This window comes from Lithobates pipiens, unplaced genomic scaffold (assembly GCF_037356315.1).
Source record: "Lithobates pipiens isolate NorthernLeopardFrog02 unplaced genomic scaffold, aLitPip1_a1.2 Scaffold_18, whole genome shotgun sequence".
Lineage (NCBI taxonomy): Eukaryota > Metazoa > Chordata > Amphibia > Anura > Ranidae > Lithobates > Lithobates pipiens.
In genome coordinates, this window is record NW_027507758.1 from 263,196,846 (window position 1) to 263,218,541 (window position 21,696).

General features: G+C 39.2%; 1 protein-coding gene across 6 annotated transcripts in view; it reads right to left on the reverse strand.

Annotated features, from left to right (window-relative positions):
* Window positions 1-21,696, reverse strand: part of LAMA2 (laminin subunit alpha 2) — a 1,237,914-nt gene that overhangs the window by 144,109 nt on the left and 1,072,109 nt on the right. For all 6 annotated transcript variants that reach the window (XM_077486899.1, XM_077486900.1, XM_077486895.1 and 3 more), the window contains 2 exons: window positions 20,891-21,007; window positions 18,745-18,927 (listed from right to left, as the gene is read on the reverse strand). In XM_077486899.1, coding sequence (XP_077343025.1) covers window positions 18,745-18,927; window positions 20,891-21,007 — 300 coding nt within the window. The remainder of the gene's footprint in view (window positions 1-18,744; window positions 18,928-20,890; window positions 21,008-21,696) is intronic.

The following is a 21,696-nucleotide window of genomic DNA, read 5'->3' on the forward strand; positions in this document are numbered from 1 at the left end:
TGCTGTAAAATCCATACAGCTTGCTCTGATATCAAAAGTTATAGTAATGGCTGCTATGTTGCTTTTTTTTATACTTAACCCCAAAGTACTTGTGTTATGTTATAAATAGGTATTTTTTAATACTTTCAAATTAAAAAAAAACAAAAAAACAAAACAAAAAACGTATACCTAAACGTTATTTAGGTCAGTATAATTGACCTCCAATGTCCTGAAAATCACCCTGTTTATTTACTAGGAAAATCTAAATGCATTTCCATTAAACTCTATTTCTCATCCTATAACAATCTGTTCACCGATAATTAAAGCTACCCAATGTAATTAAAATAGAGGATAATCACTCAGAAAAAAAACACAACTAGAAACAACCAAAAATCCCTATAATGAGAGTGTCATTGAAACAAATTGCTGAAATGAGCATTATTTGCAAAAAATAAAGGCAGACGGTAAAGCAAGAAAATATCCAGGATATTGAAAAAGATGCGTCCAATTGGTGTAAAAAAGGTTTTCTCTGAAAACATATTATGTTCTGTCATGGTACTGTTATCTGTTATTATTACTTCTAGCACAGGGAAAATTGTGACATTTGATACAAATAGATATAGCATTAATGTGCTGTTACTTTGTTGTGTGAAACATGCTTTGTCTCCATACTTGTTTAGACAAACTGAATAATAATAATAAAAAAAAGATTAAAAAAAATATTTTCACAAACAAAACCCCATAGTTTAAGACACAGCCTCTATTTTTTTTTCTCCTTATTGTAAAACATAACATCCTGTTTTTTTATCAAGAAATCTTCAGGAGCAATTTTGAGAATGCAGTGTCATTATTGCACAATAAACCACATCTCAGAGTACACGGTCACTAATATGCTTCTGCTTTAGGGTCTTGTGGGAAAATGTTCTGATGGGATATAAATCAATGTTCTGATGTTTCTCTCTATTTCAAAAGATATTTTGGAACTCAGAACTGTCCCTACATTTTATCTTGGTGTGATGTGTGCTTAGTAAACTACTGAACAAATCAGGCAAAGCTCCTGCTTCCACAGTGTGAGGTTCAATTTACATTCATGATTCACTTAAAGAGTTAGTACTGGCCATAAACAATTCATCTTTCTTGTTCAGCCAGTGAGCTGAAAAAAAAAAAAAGAAAAAATATTTTTCCATCGTCAAAAATGAGGTAGATGGAGGAATCCCCCCGTCAGCACATTGTATTCTGACAGCTGGATTTGTCACTCTCAGAATACATTGCGCATCGATTGGACCCTATTAGTTGCAGCCGGTGATTGATTTAAGAATGCACTAGCAGTCTATGGAATAGATTTGCAAGTGTCAAGATTTAACCCTTGATAGTATGCTGGGCCAAATACTGATCCAAGCCTGGTTGCAAACAGGTCAGGATTTGTCCTACAGAGAATTTTCTCATGCCAAGCAAAGTATGCCTACCATGTGTGATGGTAGAATTTGAGAGAAGCTGACTTGCTATTTTTGCGATCATCAAATGAATCACTGATTCAGAGATGCCCCCATCCTTCAAGACCTGGGCTCCAAGAGCTTTGCAGTTAAATCCAGGGATTTTTAAGGCGGGTGGTAAAATAGTCCTTGAGATGGAAGATCTGGGTGATCTGGAAGAGCCTCGGGAACATTTGCCAGGAATCTGATCAGGTTATATTACAACATCTACCTGGGCCAGTCCAGCGTTTAGTATCACTAGAATGCCCTTCATCTTGAGTCTGTGGAGTAGACGAGGAAGAAGTGTTTGAGGAGGAAAGACATAGATCAGGTTTCTAATGGTCCCAAGACACCCCCATCTACTGCTTCTGCTAGAGGATCGCTGTATTTGGATATGAACCTATGCCTTTTGTTATTGAACCTAAATACCAGGAGGTACACATTTGATGTTCCCCCACCTGTGACAAGACTTCTGGTTGTACTGGGTCCAGTAACTGCTGGCTGAGTGAGTCTATCTGCCAGCTTTTCTTGCCTTAGATGTAAACGGCAGACAAGGAACTGTGTTAGGGTTAAAATTATTGAAACCTTTCCACCACAGGAACTGAGGCAATAACTGCTAGATCCAGAAGACCTGCAAGGGCTGCATAGAGGTTTGTAAATCTGTGCAGTCACAAGGTTGGTTGTCATGAACCAGAAAGTGGGTGGGGATCATTTTGTAGCCCCTGCAAATCAGCTCCCATATTCAGGCACCTGAGATGCTGTCTGTCTAGGTATCAGCAATGAAAAGGGGGTATCCCTTCTTACTGAATATAAATTGTATGCAGGTTTAGGGGCTCAGAGTTATCTGTTGAATTGGGCTCCTGGCTTGGCTATGGCCCTAAAGGATGAGCCTGGGAGTACGTAAAATAACTATTTTTGGCCTCAGAGCGGGGTGAGATTTTACCAGTTTGAGGCCTAGATTTCTTCTGCTGGCGTAGATGGGTAATCTTACCCCCCAGTGACATCCTTGATGAAAGTGTCATAGGCAGGTTTGAAAAGACATTCCTTAAAGGGCATGCACAGCAAACACTTTTTGCACACCACATCAAAACCTCAGTTAATTTGCTAGTGCTTTTGCAATTATATAAGGATACCCCTATGCTACTTTAGGTAGAAATTAAAAAATCCAAAATGACTAATTAGTCCTAAAAATTTTAAATGAAGTATATACAAATCAACTGGTTGCTGCTGGACACTTTCCACACCCAAATAGAATTTCTAGTAGAAAAAGTGCAGTGCAACCTGAATATTTAAAAAAAGTTTGCTTTTTTCACTCGTGAATAATGGTGAAGCCCTTCTCCAGCCAAAACTTTTACAAAACAGCTAACTGCTGGCTGCAAAAAAAAAACAATACCAAGGTCGTGACTGCAGATGTGGCCATGATCTTGTAATAAGCACTTGCTCACAGGCTATACATATAAGTAAGGTGGTCAGCAAAAATGGCTAGTAAAAAGAGTTAAACCTTTCTCGGTAGGTTCCTTTGCCTTAAGGAATAGTGGATAGTTGGTTGTGAAATGAAGTGATAAAACTTGCAATTATGGGGACCAGTGCTGGGACAAGGTCACCTAGAGCCCAGGGCGAATATCCCAAACAGCGCCCCCCAAGTAGTATGAGAATTATGTGTCATCAAAAATCCCCCTCCCCCCCAACAAACAAAAAATGCCACTAATCTGCATGGTTACCTCCTAAACATGAATCCTAATTCCAATACAAATCAACCTCCCTGCTGAAATCCCCCCTCCCAGCACAAATTTTTGCCCCCTCCATCCCGCAAATTCCCCCACCAAAAATGCACACCCCCCCAAAAAATCACCTCTCCTAGCCCAAATCCTCCACTCCATCCCCCCTCTTAGTACAAATGATCTCCAATACTCAAGTGGTGTAGTGGTTAGCACTCTTGACTAGCAGTAAGAAGGGTTGCTGGTTGGAATCCCAACCACGACCCTACCAGCCGGGAGTTTGCATGTTCTCCCTGTGCCTCTGTGGGTTTTCTCCGGGTACTCCGGTTTCCTCCCACACTCCAAAGACATGCAGGTAGGTTAATTGGCTTCTGTCCAAAATTGGCCCTAGTATATGAATGGGGACTTTGGATTATGGGCTCCTTGAGGGTAGGGACCGATGTGAGTGTGCAATGTACAGGGATAGGGACAATTGTAGAAACTCACTCAGGTTGAACTGGATGGACTGGTGTCTTTATTCAACCTTACTAACAGTAACAAGTCCTCTTCTCCCATCCCCCTTCCAACACGAATCACCACTCTTAGAACCCTTTCTCCTCCTGGAACAATTATTTTCCCCTGCTGCCCCCCAAATTTGTCCTCCCAACACAAATCCCCTCCCCCTTAATTTCCTTGAGGTGCCCCTCCAGCTCACATGACACCACAGTGCCCAGGGCACCGGCCCCCTCGTGCCCACCCCTTGTCCCGGCCCTGATGGGGACTATTTTGGAAGGGTCAGTGGTATGCAATCTGATGGGGGATGAAGAAATTCATGAAGAATTTGAGTTTTTTGGACAGTATTGGACCAGGTTTGTTAGCACATAAATACTGTTTATATTTGGACCAGCTCTTGCTGTGAGTAAAACGTTTAGCCTGGTGATTTATTTATTGCAAGTTCTGGGAAGAAATCATTTAGATTTCCACTGCCTTTCCACAAAAATCAATAAAGATTTATTCTTACTTTCATGCAATTTCTATTGCGAGTGGCTATTGGGAGAAAATTGTGTTTGAGCATTTCCTTATTCACTTTTTCACAAAAGAAATTGTGTAGGTCAGTTTGGATTTGAAGGGATGTGTCTGGGGTTGTGAATCGTCATTCAATCAACCTCAATTTAAAAGTGGGGTTATCACATCAAGGCAACCTGTGGTTTAGAATGAGGGGGTTGTGATCTGACCAGGTTTAAATGAAAATATTAACTTTGTAAAATTAAGTTTTCTGTTGCAGTGGCATACATATGTGGTCCCTGCAAAGAAACCGTAAACGAGGGCTATAAAGCTATTAACTCCTTGGTATGATAGAGCAACACTGACTAGGTATCCGTAAGGTGTAGAGTTTGGATAGTACACATCTGAGGATCTGTGGAAGTATAGAGGCACCTACAGGTCAGTGTTGGTGATCAAGCCTGGGGTCGAGAACCAGATTAAAATCTTCATCACTAGCAGCATTCCACATTGAGAAGATGAAAGAAGAACTTGCTCTGAAAATTATTGGGGGCATAATTTGTTACCATGTAATTTCCATATCATATAACTGACCCTGTAAGAAAATATACACTATTTTACCAAAAATGTTGGGACACCTGCCTTTATATGCACATGAACTTTAATGGCAGCCCAGTCTTAGTCCATAGGGTTCAATATTAAGTTGGCCCACTCTTTGCAGGTACAACAGCTTCAATTATTCTAGGAAGGCTGTCCACAAGGTTCAGGAGTGTGTCTATGGGAATGTTTAACCATTCTTCCTGAAGCGCATTTGTAAGGTCAGACGCTGATGTGGACGAGAAGGTCTGGCTTGCAGTCTCCGCTCTAACTCATCCCAAAGGTGTTCTATCGGGTTGAGGTCAGGACTCTGTGCAGGCCAGTCAAGTTCCTCCACCCCAAACTCGCTCATTCATGTCTTTATGGACTTTGCTTTGTGCACTGGTCCAAATCATTTGGTGGAGGGGGGTTATGATGTGGGGTTGTTTTTTAGGGGGTTGGGCTTGGCCCCTTAGATCCAGTGAAGGGAACTCTTAAGACATCAGCATACCAAGACATTTTGGACAATTTCATGCTCCCAACTTTGTGGGAACAGTTTGGGGATGGCCCCTTTCTGTTCTAACATGACTGCACACCAGTGCAAAAACAAGGTTTATAATGACATGGATGAGAGAGTTTGGGGTGAAAGAACATGACTGGCCTGCACAGAGTCCTGACCTTAACCCAATAAAACACCTTTGGGATGAATTAGAGCACAGACTGCGGGACAGGCCTTCTCGTCCTTATCAGTGCCTGACCTCACAAATGCAATTGTGGAGGAACGGTCAAACATTCCCATAGGCACACTGCTAAACCCTGTGAACAGCCTTCCCAGAAGAGTTGAAGCTGTTATAACTGCAAAGGGTGGGACCAACTCAATATTGAGCCCTATAGACTAAGACGGGGATGCAATTACAGTTCACGTGCGTGTAAAGGCAAGTGTCCCAATACTTTTGGTAATATAGTGTATTTGCCTGTAGAGGCAGCAATGTCCCAAGTGCAAACAATAGAAAGATTATGCTTAAACGCTATAAGACAACCCCTAATCCTATCCTGAGTGCTAGTTGTAAAGAACATAAGATAGTGTTTGCTGAGAAATTTCAGTTAAGAGCTAAAAGAAAATCTGATCTCCTGAAAAATAAAATATAATATCCACTTTATGTGAGTTAAAATAGTGGAAAACTTTAGACCTCTTGTTAGGGAAATTGCAACTCTGGACATTCTGGGAAAAAAACTATTAACCTCCCTGGTGGTAATCCCGAGTGTGGTTTGGGGCGAATTTTCATTACCAAAAGCGGTAACCTCGAGCCACACTTGGGATTGCATCGCAGGATCCAGGCAAAGTTACTTACCTCATCTCCAGGATCCTGCGATGTCTCCCAGCTGTGTGTGCAAGCTTTGTCCTCCGCTCAATCTATCACTGCGGCGGGCTCCGTCCCCTGTGATGGTCGCCATGCAAAGGGGCGGAGCCCGGTGCCAAAGTAAAAAAACGAAAAACACATACAGTACACTGTTATCTTACAGATTACATTACTGTATCACATTATTTCACATCCCTTTTGTCCCTAATGCTTTGTCCAGTGCTCTGCATGCGCTTTTAAATTATATATATACTGTTCTTTCTGCCTGTAAACTTGAGAATGTCCATGGCAACCAAAAAGTGTCCCTTTACATCAAAAGCGGTATTAAACCAGTTAGAAAACAGCGATAATAAATTTGAATCACTTCCAGAATTGAGCGATAAGTATTCGTGGGGAAATTCGTCATCAAACACTGAAAGTAATAACAGCTACAATTCTGCAACTGAGCAAATTTCAATGTTTTTTTTTATTTGATTACATTATTGAATACATTTTATTATTATTTGTTATAATTATTTATAGTTATTTATTATATTATAATTTCATGTTTCAAACTTTATCATACCCAGGGTGTCTACTAGACTCTTGTTTGGACAAATTTAAATTAGTTATTCCTAAGAATTACAAGCCCACAATATAAAACCAAATGCGTCATCGCACCGATTCGGACGTTGCTATTGGCAATAGCCGCCGATTTGGCATTCGCATGCCAAATCGCTGTAATGGGAACCAGGGCTCTAGGTATCTTCATTTTTAATTTTCAAAAAATGAATATACAAAGACATTCTGATTTCTTTTCTAAGCAAAACATTTTTTTACCACTGACTTTGTTAGTTATTGGGAGCTGCAAAGATTTTTCCTTGCAGATGAATCTCTGGTGTTGTGTAAAAACAAGTCCACCCCCTGCTGGTAAAATTGTTAGTTTTTGAGTCAGACTTTCACTAAGTAGATTGCTCTATTGCATTATAAATAGTAAGGGAAGTCATCAAATGCAGCCCTTGCTGTTCCAGCATCATGCATGTAATATAGTCAACTTAATGTGCTTCTCAGATCTAACAGAAATAAAATAACAACTATTTGGAATTTGAGATGCCTTTTTTATAATGAAACAACATTTTTTCTTTTTAATATCTACTTGCTTTTAATGATGCTTTGCTACAATGCTGGTACACATTTGCAAACACACTAAAATAAGCTCCTCTATTTTTTGCTAGGTACATTTTTATCTTCTATTTTTGTTTCTACCTGGTCTGGAAAGTGCAGTTGACCAAGTCACAGCGTATGGCAGAAACATCTTTTTTGTTACCACTTTATACTAGATGCTTTCTGATGTTCCTTTGAGTTTTACTATATGTATATGTAGCATAGTTACCATTTAGACTGTTAGGTAAGATTAGTCATTGGCTCCACTAGAGTGAGTGGAGTGGTTGTTCCCAGTTAGGCTATTAGATAAATTCAGTTATTGGCTCCACTGTAGCGAGCGGAGAGGTTGTTGGCAGGTTTGGTCTTCTTGGGGTTCTTGAGCTGAGAGTTTGTTTCCCTCCTGCCTCTTGAAGAAGCTTCCAGGGGGAGGGAGATTCAAATGATCAGCTGAATATATCATACCCTGGCCAATTTCTAAAAAGGAGCACCCAGAAGTTGGCTTGGGAGATGATAAATGTGTAGGAGCCCTGGGCAGATCTTTTCCTTGTCAGGGAGAGATGCAGTACTCCTGGGGTTGCTTGCAATAAGGCACCTTTCACACTGGGGCGGTGTGGCCGTCGGCGGTAAAGCGCCACTATTTTTAGCGGCGCTTTACCGTCATTTTAGCTGCGGTCTGCGGGTGCTAGCGGGGTGGTTTTAACCCCCGCTAGTGGCCGAAAAAGGGTTAAAACCGCCCGCAAAGCGCGGCTGCAGCGGCGCTTTGCCGCCGGTATTGCCGCACTGTCCCATTGATTTCAATGGGTAGGAGCGGTTTAGGAGCGGTGAATACACCGCTCCTTCACCGCTCCAAAGATGCGGCTAGCAGGACTTTTTTTACCGTCCTGCCAGCACACCACTCCAGCGTGAAAGCCCTCCGGCTTCCACACTGGAGTGAAAGGGGCCGGTTTTTTCAGGCGCTACACAGGCGCTATTTTTAGCGCTGTAACACCTGAAAACCGCCCCAGTGTGAAAGGGGCCTAAGAGAAGGATCACTAAGACATGATATCTCCATTTGATCCTCAGCATTTGCTGCACTAAGAGACAAAGATGGACAGCTTAAAAGGGCATACCTACTGAAGGACACTGTTTCAGAGGCCAGGTCTGAAGGAGGACTTTGTAGGCTTCCTCTTTGAGGATCTACAGAAGGAGAGTGAGTGGCAGATAGCTTCAAGGACACTCCAATTAAGGATGTTAGTGGGGACTGACAGTTGTGTAGAAATGTAACTGGTGGTTGCTAAAGATTTCCCTGTGGTCTACAGCTTTGGGGCCTTAGATACACCAACATCCTAAGCATAGAAGCTGATTTTGAAAGACTAGAGAGAAGCTAGTTTGTTTGCTGGTGCTGCTAGTCATTTTGGAATATCCTTTGACCCTAAACCCCTCTCTTGATAAAGTTTTGAGCAATAAATACTAAAAACACGTCCCCTAGACTGAACTTTAATTGTCAGTGTGACTGGTAGCCTCTGCACTATTGAGGGAGTGTCCAGTAGTAGGGGTTCAGCACTACATGCATTGTTATAATTTGCCCATTCGATGGAAAAAACATAAGATAGAGAAAATTACAGTATTTCATTATTAATATTATATGAAAATGTGGCTGATTTGAGGTACAGCCACCACAATGTGTCAAAAGATTTTTTATATTCTAAATAAATAATTTTTGGTTGAAAAATTGGCAGTTTTTTGCTCAGTTTCTCAGTAGAAAACAAATATATATGCATATATATATATATATATATATATATATATATATATATATATATATATATATATTAAAAATGATTGGGTTTTCCTGTTCTGTACACATGCTTGAACTTCAACTTCCTTTGCTGCTACAATCTAAAAAACGTTACCGCTTAACCACCTCCCGCTCGCCATATAGTAAAATGACAGGTGCAATGTGGCTCTCTTGTTCTGGGATAACGTCATCCCACTCTCGACACGCTTGTGATCGGCAACGCGCTGTGACCTTGGGACAGTATAGAGCTGATGACGAGGCTCTTTACCCATGTGATCAGCTCTGTCCAGTCACAGCTGATCACTTGTAAACAGGGAAATGCCAGTTATCAGCTTTCCTCTCTTCAAACTGACAGAGTGTGAGGAGGGGAGAGTCATTCAGTGGCATTTCCTCACAGGGGAGACCTGCACAGATAAACAGGGAACTGATTATCAGTTCCCTGATTATCAGTGCAGTCCCAACAGTGCCCAGCAGTGATACCAGTCAGTCCCCAGCAAGCGATACCAATCAGTCCCAATCAGCGATGCCTATCATTCCCCATCAGTGATGCCAATCAGTTACCATCAGTAATGCCAATTAGTGCCCATCAGTGCTGCCAATAAGAGCTGCCCATCAGTGTCGCATATCTGTGCCACCTCTTGGTGCCTATCAGTGCCCAGTGCTGTATATCAGTGCCACCTATCACTGCCCATCAATGCTGCATATTAGTGCCTCCTCATCAGTGCCCTTCAGTTCTGTCTCATCAGTGCCGCCTCATCAGTCCCCAATAGTGCAGCTTATTAGTACCCATCAGTACAGCCTCATCAGCGCACATCGGTGGAGAATAAAATTTGTTATTTACAAAATGTTCTAGCAGAAAAAAAGAAAAGCTTTTTTTTTTCAAACTGTTTTGTGTTTTTTCATGTTTTTAGCAAAAAAACAAACAAGCCCAGTGGTAATTAAATACCACCGAAAGAAAGCTCTATCTGTCACAAAACATATATAAATATTTAATTTGGGTACAGCATTGCATGACCATGCAATTGTCACTCGAATTCTGACAACACTGAAAGCTAAAAATTGGCCTGGGCAGAAAGGGAGTGAAAGTGCCCAGTATTGAAGTTTTTAAAGAATATGTTACACAATATTTCACATTCCCGATACATGCCTGCTGTACCAGGTAGTTATGTAAAAAAAAAAGTATGCTGTTAGTATCGCTTCCTTTCTGTGAAATACCTGGTGTTCCTGACAGTCCCTCTGCTTTTCTATTAAAAACTGACCAAACTAGGCATGAGGGTGCAGCATGATCAGTTTTCTGGCTGTGCTGTTTTCCTCCAATGATTAGACTTGCCCCCCCCCCCCACAGCCATTTACTGGGAAGACAAGTGTGGTGCTGTTTCTCCTCCTCTGAGCTCCTTATGCAGCTGAGAACAGAGGGTATGTGGTCACTAATAAAAAAGGAAAATAAATGGAAATATATATTTTTTTATATGTATACACAAATGTTTTGCTTTTCATTTCTATTTTAAACAGAATGGGTTGTTATAAAAGGTGAGGGTTCACTTATACTTTAACATCACGCTTTTACTTATGGTATATTTTGGATTGAGTGGGAAAGGGTTAGACTCTTTGTTGCATTGTTTTGGTACCAGTTTCTTTTACTCCTTACTTTCTTTGACATGAGATAGGAGATCAAAACAGCAATTAAAAACAACATTTTTATAGTACACTGAAGGCTTAGGCTTTCTTTGAAGTTAAATTTGCTGTCTGTATTCTCATTCAGAAGATATGCTTTCAAAAATCGATGGGAATTATCACAAAGGGCACATGGACACCAATAAAACCGAACACGTTCTAATGCCCCGTACACACGATCGGAATTTTGGTCGGAAAAAACCCTGATGGTTTTCCCGATGGAATTATGATGGGATTTCGCTCAAGCTGTCTTGTATACACACGGTCACGCAAAATTCCGATACTCAAGAATGCGGTGATGTACAACACGTACGACGGGACTAGAAAAAGGAAGTTCAATAGCCAGTAGCCAATAGCTTCCGTCTCGTAGTTGAATCTGAGCATGTGTGAGTTTTGCTCTTTGGAATTGCATACACACGATCAGAATTTCCGATAGAAACGTTTTCCGTCTGAAAAATTGAAAACCTGCTCTCAATCTTTTGCTGGCGGAAATTCGGCCAGCAAAATTCCGATGGAGCATACACATGGTCGCATTTTGTGACGAAAAGCTCTCATCGGTCTTTTGCTGGTTGAAATTCCGACCATGTGTACGCGGCATAACAAGAAATAAGCTAATATACCTGCATAAACTGCAATTCGCAATAAATGTATCCTTTCACCAGAGATGAATGATTATGGATAAAGTATGACTTGTGTTACAACAGTTGTCACAATTTTTCAACCATGTGAACATTTTTTGCAACATTGAAAGGCCTTCCAATAATGCCTAGAATGGTCTCTGATCCAGGAAGCAGCTTGCCTACATGGACACCACCCCATATAAAAGGCCAGCAAAAAGGTACAGATTGCTATTTCATTTGTTGTGTGATATGGGAGAAGGGTGGGAAAGAATAGCCTAACTCTTGATATATACGTAGGTTCCTCTAATATAAATGCACAACTAACTGAATGACATTTACTTGTTTTATTCACCCTTCATTGCATCTTAGTGATGGTAATCTCATCCAGCATCTTTGCATCCACTTCCTGTCTACATACCTGCACTCCAATGATGGCTGCTTTCATGGCAGATTTTCTGAAGGTGACCACAGTGGACCATGTCTGCATGATCTGTGTTGAAATGGCCACTTGTAGTAAACACCAGAAATAAATGTAACAAGGTAACAATACAGGAATGTAGTTGGGAGACAAAAACAGAGCACTGTCATCTACAAATGATAATGCAATGAACAAAGACTTCATGACAGGATTACCGGGTATTTTAAAATGAAATCTGCAGATTAATTTTTTTTTAAATATCTTTATAAACTACAATAACAAGTTAAAGCATATGTAGGGTTTCATTTATTGTGATTTCATACATTTTAATTCATTATTTTTTGCATTGATAAAGTTAATGCAACTCCAAACACTCAAATATCAGATAAGCTTTAAAGAGTATGTTACTCCAACATTTAATAGTCCTGATATGTGTCTGTTGCACCATGTACTTGTGTTAAAAAGTATCCTGTTCTCTTTGTATTGCCTCTCTTGTGTGAAATACCTGGTGGTGCTGACAGTCCTCCTGCTTTTCTATTTTAAACTGACCACATTAGGCATGAGAGCATATCCATCCCAGGTCAGTTTTCTGGCTGTGTCTGCTTTTCACAGCCTGCCTGTCTTCCAATGATCAGACTTCTGCTGACACGACCATGCACCCCCCCCCCCCCCCCCCCCCGCATAGCTGTTCACTGGGAAGATGGGAAGATCTCTATGCTGCTGCTTCTCCTTCCCCAGATCTTTAAGCCACTTATGCAGCTATAAATATCGACATGTGTCTTAAGACTTTGTGAGTTCCTATCTGAAGAAGAGAGTGATTTGCTAGCCTGTGAAACTGCCATTATGGAATACTTCTAATCATTTTTTGTATGTTTTTTGTTTTGTTTGAATACATTTTATGTGCAGCAATCCTTTTAACTTTTTGCCATTTACAGTGCCTTAAAAAAGTATTCATAGCCATTGAAATTTTCCAAACTTTTTCATGCTACCACCAAAAACGTAAATGTATTTTATTTGATTTTATGTGATAGACCAACACAAAGTGGCATATAATTGTGAAGTGGAAGGAACATGACAAATGGTTTTCAGATTTTTTTTACAAATAAATATCTGAAAAGTATGGGGTGAAATTGAGCCAATACTTTGTAGAACCACCTTTCGCTGCAAATACAGCTGCATGTTTTTGGGTATGTCTGCTAGCTTTGCACATCTAGACAGTACCCATTCGTCTTTGCAAAATAGCTCAAGCTCTGTCAGATTGGATGGAGAGTGTCTGTGAACAGCAATTTTCAAGTCTTGCCACAGATTTTTAATTGCATTTAGGTCTGGCCTTTGACCAGACCATTCTAACACATGAATATGCTTTGATCTAAAACATTTCATTGTAGCTCTGGCTATATTTTTAGGGTCGTTGTCCTTCTGGAAGGAGAACCTCTGTCCCAGTCTCAATACTTTTGCAGACTCCTCGAAGATTGCCAAATATTGGCCCAATCCATCTATCTAATCACCTTTGACAAGCTTTCTTGTCCCTGTGGAAAAAAAGCATCCACACAACATGATGCTGGCACCACCATGTTTCACGGTGGGGGGGTTGTGTATTCAGGGTGATGTGCAGTGTTAGTTTTCTGCCACACATAGTGTTTTACTTTTAGGCCAACAAGTAAAATTTTTGTCTCATCTGACCAGAGCACCTTCTTCCACATGTTTGTTGTGTCCCCCTCATGGCTTCTGGTAAACTGTAAAGGGGACTTCTTATGGCTTTCTGTCAAAATGACTTTCTTTTTGCCACTCTTCCATAAAGGGCAGATTTCTAGAGTGCATGACTAATAGTTGTCCTGTGGACAGATTTTCTCACCTGAGCTGTGGATCTCTGCAGCTCCTCCAGAGTTACCATGGACCTCTTGGCTGTTTCTGTGATTAATGCTCTCCTTGCCTAGCCGGTCAGTTTAGGAGGACCGCCATGTCTTGGTAGGTTTGCAGTTGTGTCATATTCTTTCCTTTTTCAGATAATGAATTGAACAGTGCTCTGTGAGATGTTCAAAGCTTGGGATATTTTTTTTATAACCTAACCCTGCTTTAAAACGTCTCCACAACTTTATCCCTGACCTGTCTGGTGTGTTTCTTGGCCTTGATGATGCTGTTTGTTCACCAAGGTTGTCTAACACACCTCTGAGGGTTTCACAGAACAGCTGCATTTATACTGAGATTAAATTACACACAAGTGGACTCTATTTACTAATTAGGTGACTTCTGAAGGCAATTGGTTCCACTGGATTTTAGTTTGGGCTATCAAAGTAAGGGGGTTAAATACAAATGCACGCCACACTTTTCAGATATTTATATATATATATATATATATATATATATATATATATATATATATATATATATAAATGTAAAAAAAAATTATAATTTTCCTTCCACTTCTCAATTATGTGCCACTTGTCCATCACATAAAATCCCAATAAAATACATTTATGTTTTTGGTTGTAACCTGACGTAATGTGGACAATTTCAAGGGGTATGAATACTTTTTCAAGGCACTGTGTGGCCTGTGGGATGGTCGGATTGTGTTACACTGAGAGATTACCTAAGTGCTGTTCACCTCACCTGTTTTGTATATATATATATATATATATATATATATATATATATATATATATACACACACACAAACACACACATGTAATGTTTTGCCTCTCAGAGTTGATTTACAAGGTAGGGGTTTGCATACACTTTAACATATCAATGTAGTTTGGTAGTTTGTAAATTGTAATTTGTAAATAAGTAATACTTTTCATTCTCCAGTTTTTTTAATAGAACAATAGCAGGTACCGCTACTATTAGGGTCCTTGTTCAGGAACTATCTGTTTTTGGATAATAATGCTTTGCCACTGTTTTCCAATTGTGCTTCTGCAAGTTACCTGTCACACTGGCTTCTGTGGACATTTCAATACCTGCTATGCAAACATGGTCAACTGTTATCATCATCAGGAAACCCACCCTGAGAAATGCCATGTAGCCTTAGCAAGAGTGCATGCCTATAGACAGCAAGAAGCTACAAAAGATCAGCAGCACTTAGATGCAACATAGACTAAAAAAAAAAAAGATAAAAAAAAGTATTATAGTAAAACAAAATGACAATTGTCTGATTCCTTGCACTTGAGCAAACTAAATATGTTTCGGGTAGGATTTACATTTATTTTAATGTCAGCACAAAGTTCATAAATCGTTGTCCACTATTTTGGGAGATGATAAAACGTATTAAAATAATTAGTGAACTATGAATCGTTTCATTTGCTTTTGGCTTTCCCTAACTGATCCAAGCAGCTGAAACATTTATGTTGCTGAGCTGACAAAGGTAAAAATTCCCGAATACAATTGCACTAAGCAACATACAGTTTTTTTTTTTAACTAAGATGTCTGTTCAGATAAAAAAAAAAAGTTGGAAATTTGTGAGAACACGAAAAAAAAAAATCCTCTGACTTTTGCACAAAAAAGAAATGTAACCCCTGAACCCCTTTCATGGTGGGCAAGTTTTCAATTTGTGTGGGATAATTAGCGAAGAGGATTTTAAAAAGTATTCATTTTTAATAGTAATTCAAGGTCACAGAACAGTTTAAACATTTTCACATTCCTAAAATAATTGAACTTAAAAATAAAAAGAATACTGAATTATTCATTCTGTACTTAATATGTATTCTATATTTCGAATTTGTCTGTATGATAATATAGTAAGAATATTTCTATCTATATAAGGACAAATTTAAACTCTTTTTCATATGTTAATATCAAGTTTGAGCTAGAATGAATGACTGCATTGGATTTAAGAAACCATAAAATCAAAAAAAGATACGATTCAGCTTCATCCAACAGGCAAACGGTGACACACCTATCCAATTTGTAGGTTTATTACCCATCTAAAGTATATATAATGCTGAAAAAAAATTGTTTTGGATAGAGATGAGGGTTAACACCCTGTCCGTTTTTTGGAGTGTTTTTATTTTTTTATATCTGTGTGCAATTTGGGATATTTCCCTTCACTACTTCTCTTGCAAATACAACAGGATTTCCATTCAAAGATTTCTATTCTGTTGCTATTCTGGTGACAACTCCAAATTTTGGATTTTACCCTACATTCAGTCCCACTGATAATGGCCACCAGGGAAAATAGAGAGGTCGATTCTCAAAGAGCACTAAAAATCTAACAAAAGTGCTAACCCTTTTCCAATGTATCCAAAACTAGATACCGTTTTACAGTTTTTTTTCAGTAAAGCCTCCAACCTGCATTTGATTACTATGTCAGAGAAAATATGTTAATCATACTGATTGACTCCTAATCATCAGTTCGGAGCCGAGCTGTTGGTGACAGTTAGGATTTAAAGGCTAAGTTCACCTTTCTTTTTTTTTTCTTTTTTTATTCCAGCTCCCCTATGTACGTACATAGCATTAATGTACTTATTTTGCAAAAATAAAACAGCTTTCCATCAATTCTACACCGGCTTACCTGACTCTCAGTGTTTAAACACACTGCTCCATTACTTCTGTCTTACTTCCTGGTCAGACCAGATCATGACACAGGAAGGAGTTGACCAGCTGAGGGTAGATCAGCTGGTTGACTCCTCCCTGTGTCATGACCTAAAGTCTGACCAAGAAGTAAATCAGAAGTAATCAAGCAGTGCTATATTAGTGCATAGGGCAGCTGGAAATTAGGAAAAAAAGGTGAAAAAAGGTGAACTTAGTTACCAGGTGCACTCAGTGCTGGGTGGTGGCTCTCAAAGCAGAGGACTTTTGTAAAATACATAATGCTGGATGTTTATAGACAGGTGGTTGATGTTTTGTCAGAAAGACAATATTAAATATGGTTATGGTGCAGCAAATTGTTTTTTACATCTAATTAGAAGTAGAAAAAAAAATACTAGCGAACTAACAAATTATGGTATAAAGTGGAAGATAAGGTACTAGAAGACCCCATGGTATAATATTCTGTTCCACCTGAAACTACATTTACAGCATTTGTACATTTGAGGGAATTCTTCATGTTTTTACAACTTGAACAAGGAATTAGAAGCCTAAACTTACTGTATTGTAAGAAAAAGTCATTAGGCGGATCATGTTTGTTTTCATAGTGGACTTTGTCATTTTATAAAGTATTCCAATTTTTTTTCTAAAACATTTTTTTACATCACCCTAAACCAGCTTCTTCCCTTATTATGACTGAAAACAAGAAGGGAAATCAACCTTTCTCTAGGCTGAGTCATTTCTTTGCTACATATTCCTGTTTTCCAATTACAGACTTCATATAGACTATAAAATGATTTAATAGGAAACAGAGTAAGGTGCAGAAAGAGAGTGTGAACATGTTTATTCCTCTCATTTTTTTACATTGATCCAGTAAGGGTTAAGACGGTGATCTTTATTGTATCGTTCCAATGGGAATGTACAAAGCAGTGTAACTTATAGCAATCAATCACTCTTTTTTTAATGACTGCTGTAAAAAATAAAAGGTTAATTCGCTTGTAAATGCCTGCACATGTGTAGTGCTTCTAACTAAAGCATAGATTTCAGTAAGTTCTAGAGAGATTTTCTGGGCATAGCAAGGATTGTGTTTGTCTGTAAAATTAAACTGAAAGTTAAATTCATAGTTTAACCACTTAAGGACCGCCTCACGCCAATATACGTCGGCAGAATGGCACAGCTGGGCACAAGCATGTACAGGTACGTTGCCCTTTAAGAGCCCAGCCGTGGGTCATGCGCGCGCCGCTGGCGGCACACTCGTGTTCCGGTCCTGAGCTCCGTGACCGTTGCCGCGGGACCCGCGGACCCGATCACCTCCGGTGTCCCGCGGTCACAGAGCTGAAGAAGGGGGACAGGTAAGTGTAAACAAACCTCTCTGCTTGCTTTCTAGTGAGCCTGTCACTGATCGCCTGTTCCCTGTCATAGGGAAAGACGATCAGTGACATCTCACGCCAAGCCACGTCCCCCTACAGTAAAAAAAACACACACACACTCACACTTAACCCCTACACTGCCCCCTAGTGTTAACCTCATTCACTGCCAGTGAAATTTTTACAGAAATCAATGCATTTTTAATCGCACCGATCGCTGTATTAATGGCAATGGTCCCAAAAATTTGTCAAAATTGTCCAACGTGTCCGCCATAATGTAGCAGTCACAATAAAAATCGCTGATCACCGCCATTACTAGTAAAAAAAAATAATTAATAAAAATGCCATAAAACTATCCCCTATTTTGTAGACGCTAGAACTTTTGCGCAAAGCAATCAATAAATGCTTATTGCGATTTTTTTTTACCAAAAATATGTAGAAGAATACGTATCGGGACTAAACTGAGGAAAAAAAATGTTTTTTTAATATATTTTTGGGGGATATTTATTATAGCAAAAAGTAAAAAATATAGAATTTTTTTCAAAATTGTCGCTCTATTTTTGTTTATAGCGCAAAAAATAAAAACCGCAGAGGTGATCAAATACCACCAAAAGAAAGCTCTATTTGTGAGAAAAAAAGGACGCCAATTTTGTTTGGGAGCCACGTCGCACGACCACGCAGTTGTCAGTTAAAGCGACACAGTGCCGAATCACAAAAAGGGGCCTGGTCCTTTAACTGCAAAATGGTCCGGGGCTTAAGTGGTTAACACTCATGATGATTAAACCAAGCACATTTTGGTTCATTGGACATTCCCATTCCATTCCTATGCGAAGCAATTAGAATCTATGTGAGCTAAATCTTGTAATTTTTTTTTCTGTCCTTTTGTAAGGGCCTTTCACAGACTTTTGTTAAAAAATGGCACCTCTATGTGTCTGCAGTTTTTTTTAAACTTATTAGTAACTTAAATTTGTTGCTAAAGTAACTGTACTGTGGGGACGGGAAGGGGGTTAAAATAAATTTGAGTGGCCAGAACATGTCTGGATTGCAGCCTTGCAAATCAGAATGTATTTTTCTCATTTTTTGGAAACTTGATATGTAGCTGTACTTGAATACAAAAGTAAAATATTTAAGACTTACCATTTTCAACTGGATCTTTTACAACAGCATTGGTTTTAGCTATGTCTTCTTTCAGTGCACTATAGTTCTGTTTCAACCCCAGGAGATTCAGATTAAGATCTTTGATGCGTGCAAGAACATCGTTGGCAGTATCATTTGCTTGCTTGGCTTTGTCTTTTGCAGTCTGAATCTTCACCATTGTATCTATTACAGACAAATGTGTGTCAAGTGAAGACAGAGAATGGATACAAGAAACTGTCTTCACAATTGAATGTTAACATTAGCCTCCCTTGAATTGGAAATTTTTCATTTCATTACACATTACAGTGACATTTCCTCTGGTATTAAATGGCTGAATGTGGCTCTTAAGAATCTTCCCTAAAATCCGTACAGTAATAATGCACAAATAAATGTATAATAATTATGAAATTGGGTCTAAAATATGTGATATTGCATTTAAAGTGTTTGCTTGTTTTTATTCTTTATTTTTATTATGCTTTATTTTATTATAAAAAATCAGCCACAAGGGATGCTAATGGTCATTGCTTAGTATAAATATAAAGAGAGTTGTTTCATGAAAAAAATCTCTACTATTTAGCAGAAATTTTGATTTGCAACAGAAATATGGCAGTGAGAATCTGATAAGATGCCATCATCAGGCATGCAACTATGCCTGATGAGATGCAAAAACAAAACCATTAGTGATAGATAAGATTTTTACCTAGAAATTGCTTACAGCAATGGTGCAACTCCCAACATCACCAAATGTCCTAACACAATGGTCAGTATATACAAAAAACATTCAGTGACTGGACGTACCACAATAGATGGCCAGAGGCAGTGGGCATGCTACAAGTAATGGTTAAATACTAAAGTCATGCTATAAACATGGCTGACAATTAATAAAGACATGCTGCAGTAGAATGCATGACAGAGATCGCTGCCATGTTCCTTTACTAGTAGACACTCATTCCAACCCCCTTAAGAAATGACTACCACCACATTAGATAATTCTCTCAGCAAAAACCATTATAAAACATCTGAAAAGAATAAACAACAAGAAAAAAAGAGCAAAGAAAAAAAGAGAGCATAAAAACGAATGCCGCATACACACGATCGGAATTCTCGTCAGAAAAGCTTTGGATGGTTTTTCCGACGGAATTCCGATGGGATTCCGCTCAAGCTTGTGTTGCTTACACATGGTCACACAAAATTCCGACCGTCAAGAACGCGGTGATGTACAACACTATGTACAACACTATGACAAGCCGAGAAAATTAGGCTCAATGCTTCCGAGCATGCATCGAATTTTTTCAGAGCATGCCTTAGGAATTTTGCGTTTCGGAATTGCTAGAGACGATCGAAATTTCCAATCGAAATTTTTTCCGTCGGATAAATTGAGAACATGCTCTCAATCTTTTGCTGGCCGAAATTCATCCAGCAAAAGTCCGAAGGAACCTACACACGGTCGCATTTTCCATTGAAAAGCTCTCATCGGTCTTTTGCTGGCTGAATTTCCGTGCGTACGCGGCAAAAGAATGTGTAAACAAAATAAGCCAAATCAATCGCTAGTATAAAACAGTTTCATATATATTTTGCTTTACCTAGTTATGAACAATTCTGGCTATTTGCTGCTGGAGTAGAGGGTTCCACTATACCAGTGATGGCAAACCTTGGCACCCCAGATGTTTTGGAACTACATTTCTCATGATACCCAACTACTCTGCAGAATGCATGAGAATCATTGGAAATGTAGTTCCAAAACATCTGGTGTGCCAAGGTTCGCTATCACTGCACTATAGGAACCAGCGGACTTCATGCTGTCCTTGCCCCCTCAGGTTAGGCATCAGGAGCATAGAAACTTCCAAACTGTATGGACATTCACTTTATCACAATGTATTTTCCAAATGCTATGGTTGTCTGCATAATTCCAAACATGATCTGCTTTAGCTATAGTTACGCCCTTGGCCACATGAAAATGTTATTGCTGTTTCTATTTGTTATCCTGTTTCGGGCAACCAATTGCAGCATGTTAATGCAAAATCAATTTGTATCTTGCATATTTTAGTGCAGTGTGTGATAAAGAGAGTGAAAGTTTCACCTAAGTAATTAAACACCATCTAAATTACAGCAACTTTAAGCCAGTAATACACAAGTGCATACATACCATTAGGCATTGTGGATAGCTTTCCAAAAGTATTGTTCAATGCTCGGATCATATCCTGGTTTTTCTCATCAGCATTTTTCAATCTGTCCTTTACTTTTGCAAGGTCATTTTCATTCTCTACAAATAAATAAATATGTATAAATAAACAGTTATCAAGAAATTATTTTACTCACAGTTGCAAGAATGAGCTTAAGGACCCTTTGAAATGACCACAATGTCTAAATAAATGGCTAAATGACATGTAATGTGATATTTTTCTATAAGTTACAATAACAAAAAAACACATATGGTACTTTTTCTGGCCTCCTCCTAAAAATGCAATACTTCTGTCTATGTTTGGCTTCAGAACTTCTGAATCTTAGACCAAGAACAGGTATGCAGCAAAAAGAGAAATCAGAGAAAGTTGGAATTCCTTATTTCACTATGTACGCCTGGTCAGGGACTGCATTGCAACCAAATGATTAGCTTGACAGTCATCCGTGGTGGATACCTGTAGGCTAAAGAGGGTCATATATGACTCCGTTTTTTTATTCAGTCAGCGGGCTGAACAAAAAAAACTGAATTGATCCTCCCATCCACACAATTGAGGTGGATGAAGGACTCCTCCCTACTCCACTATTGTATTGTGGCAGTGGGGGGAATTCTCCCCTGTCAAAATGCATAGATCAGTGTTGAATTCATTGGCTGCAGCCTCTAGGTGTTTTTTGTCCAACAAGCCCCTATTAGTAAATATAAACTGCTAAATACTTTTTCTCATTAGCAGTATATACTGTAGCAGCCTTTTGACTTCCATCAGTGTCTGGTTC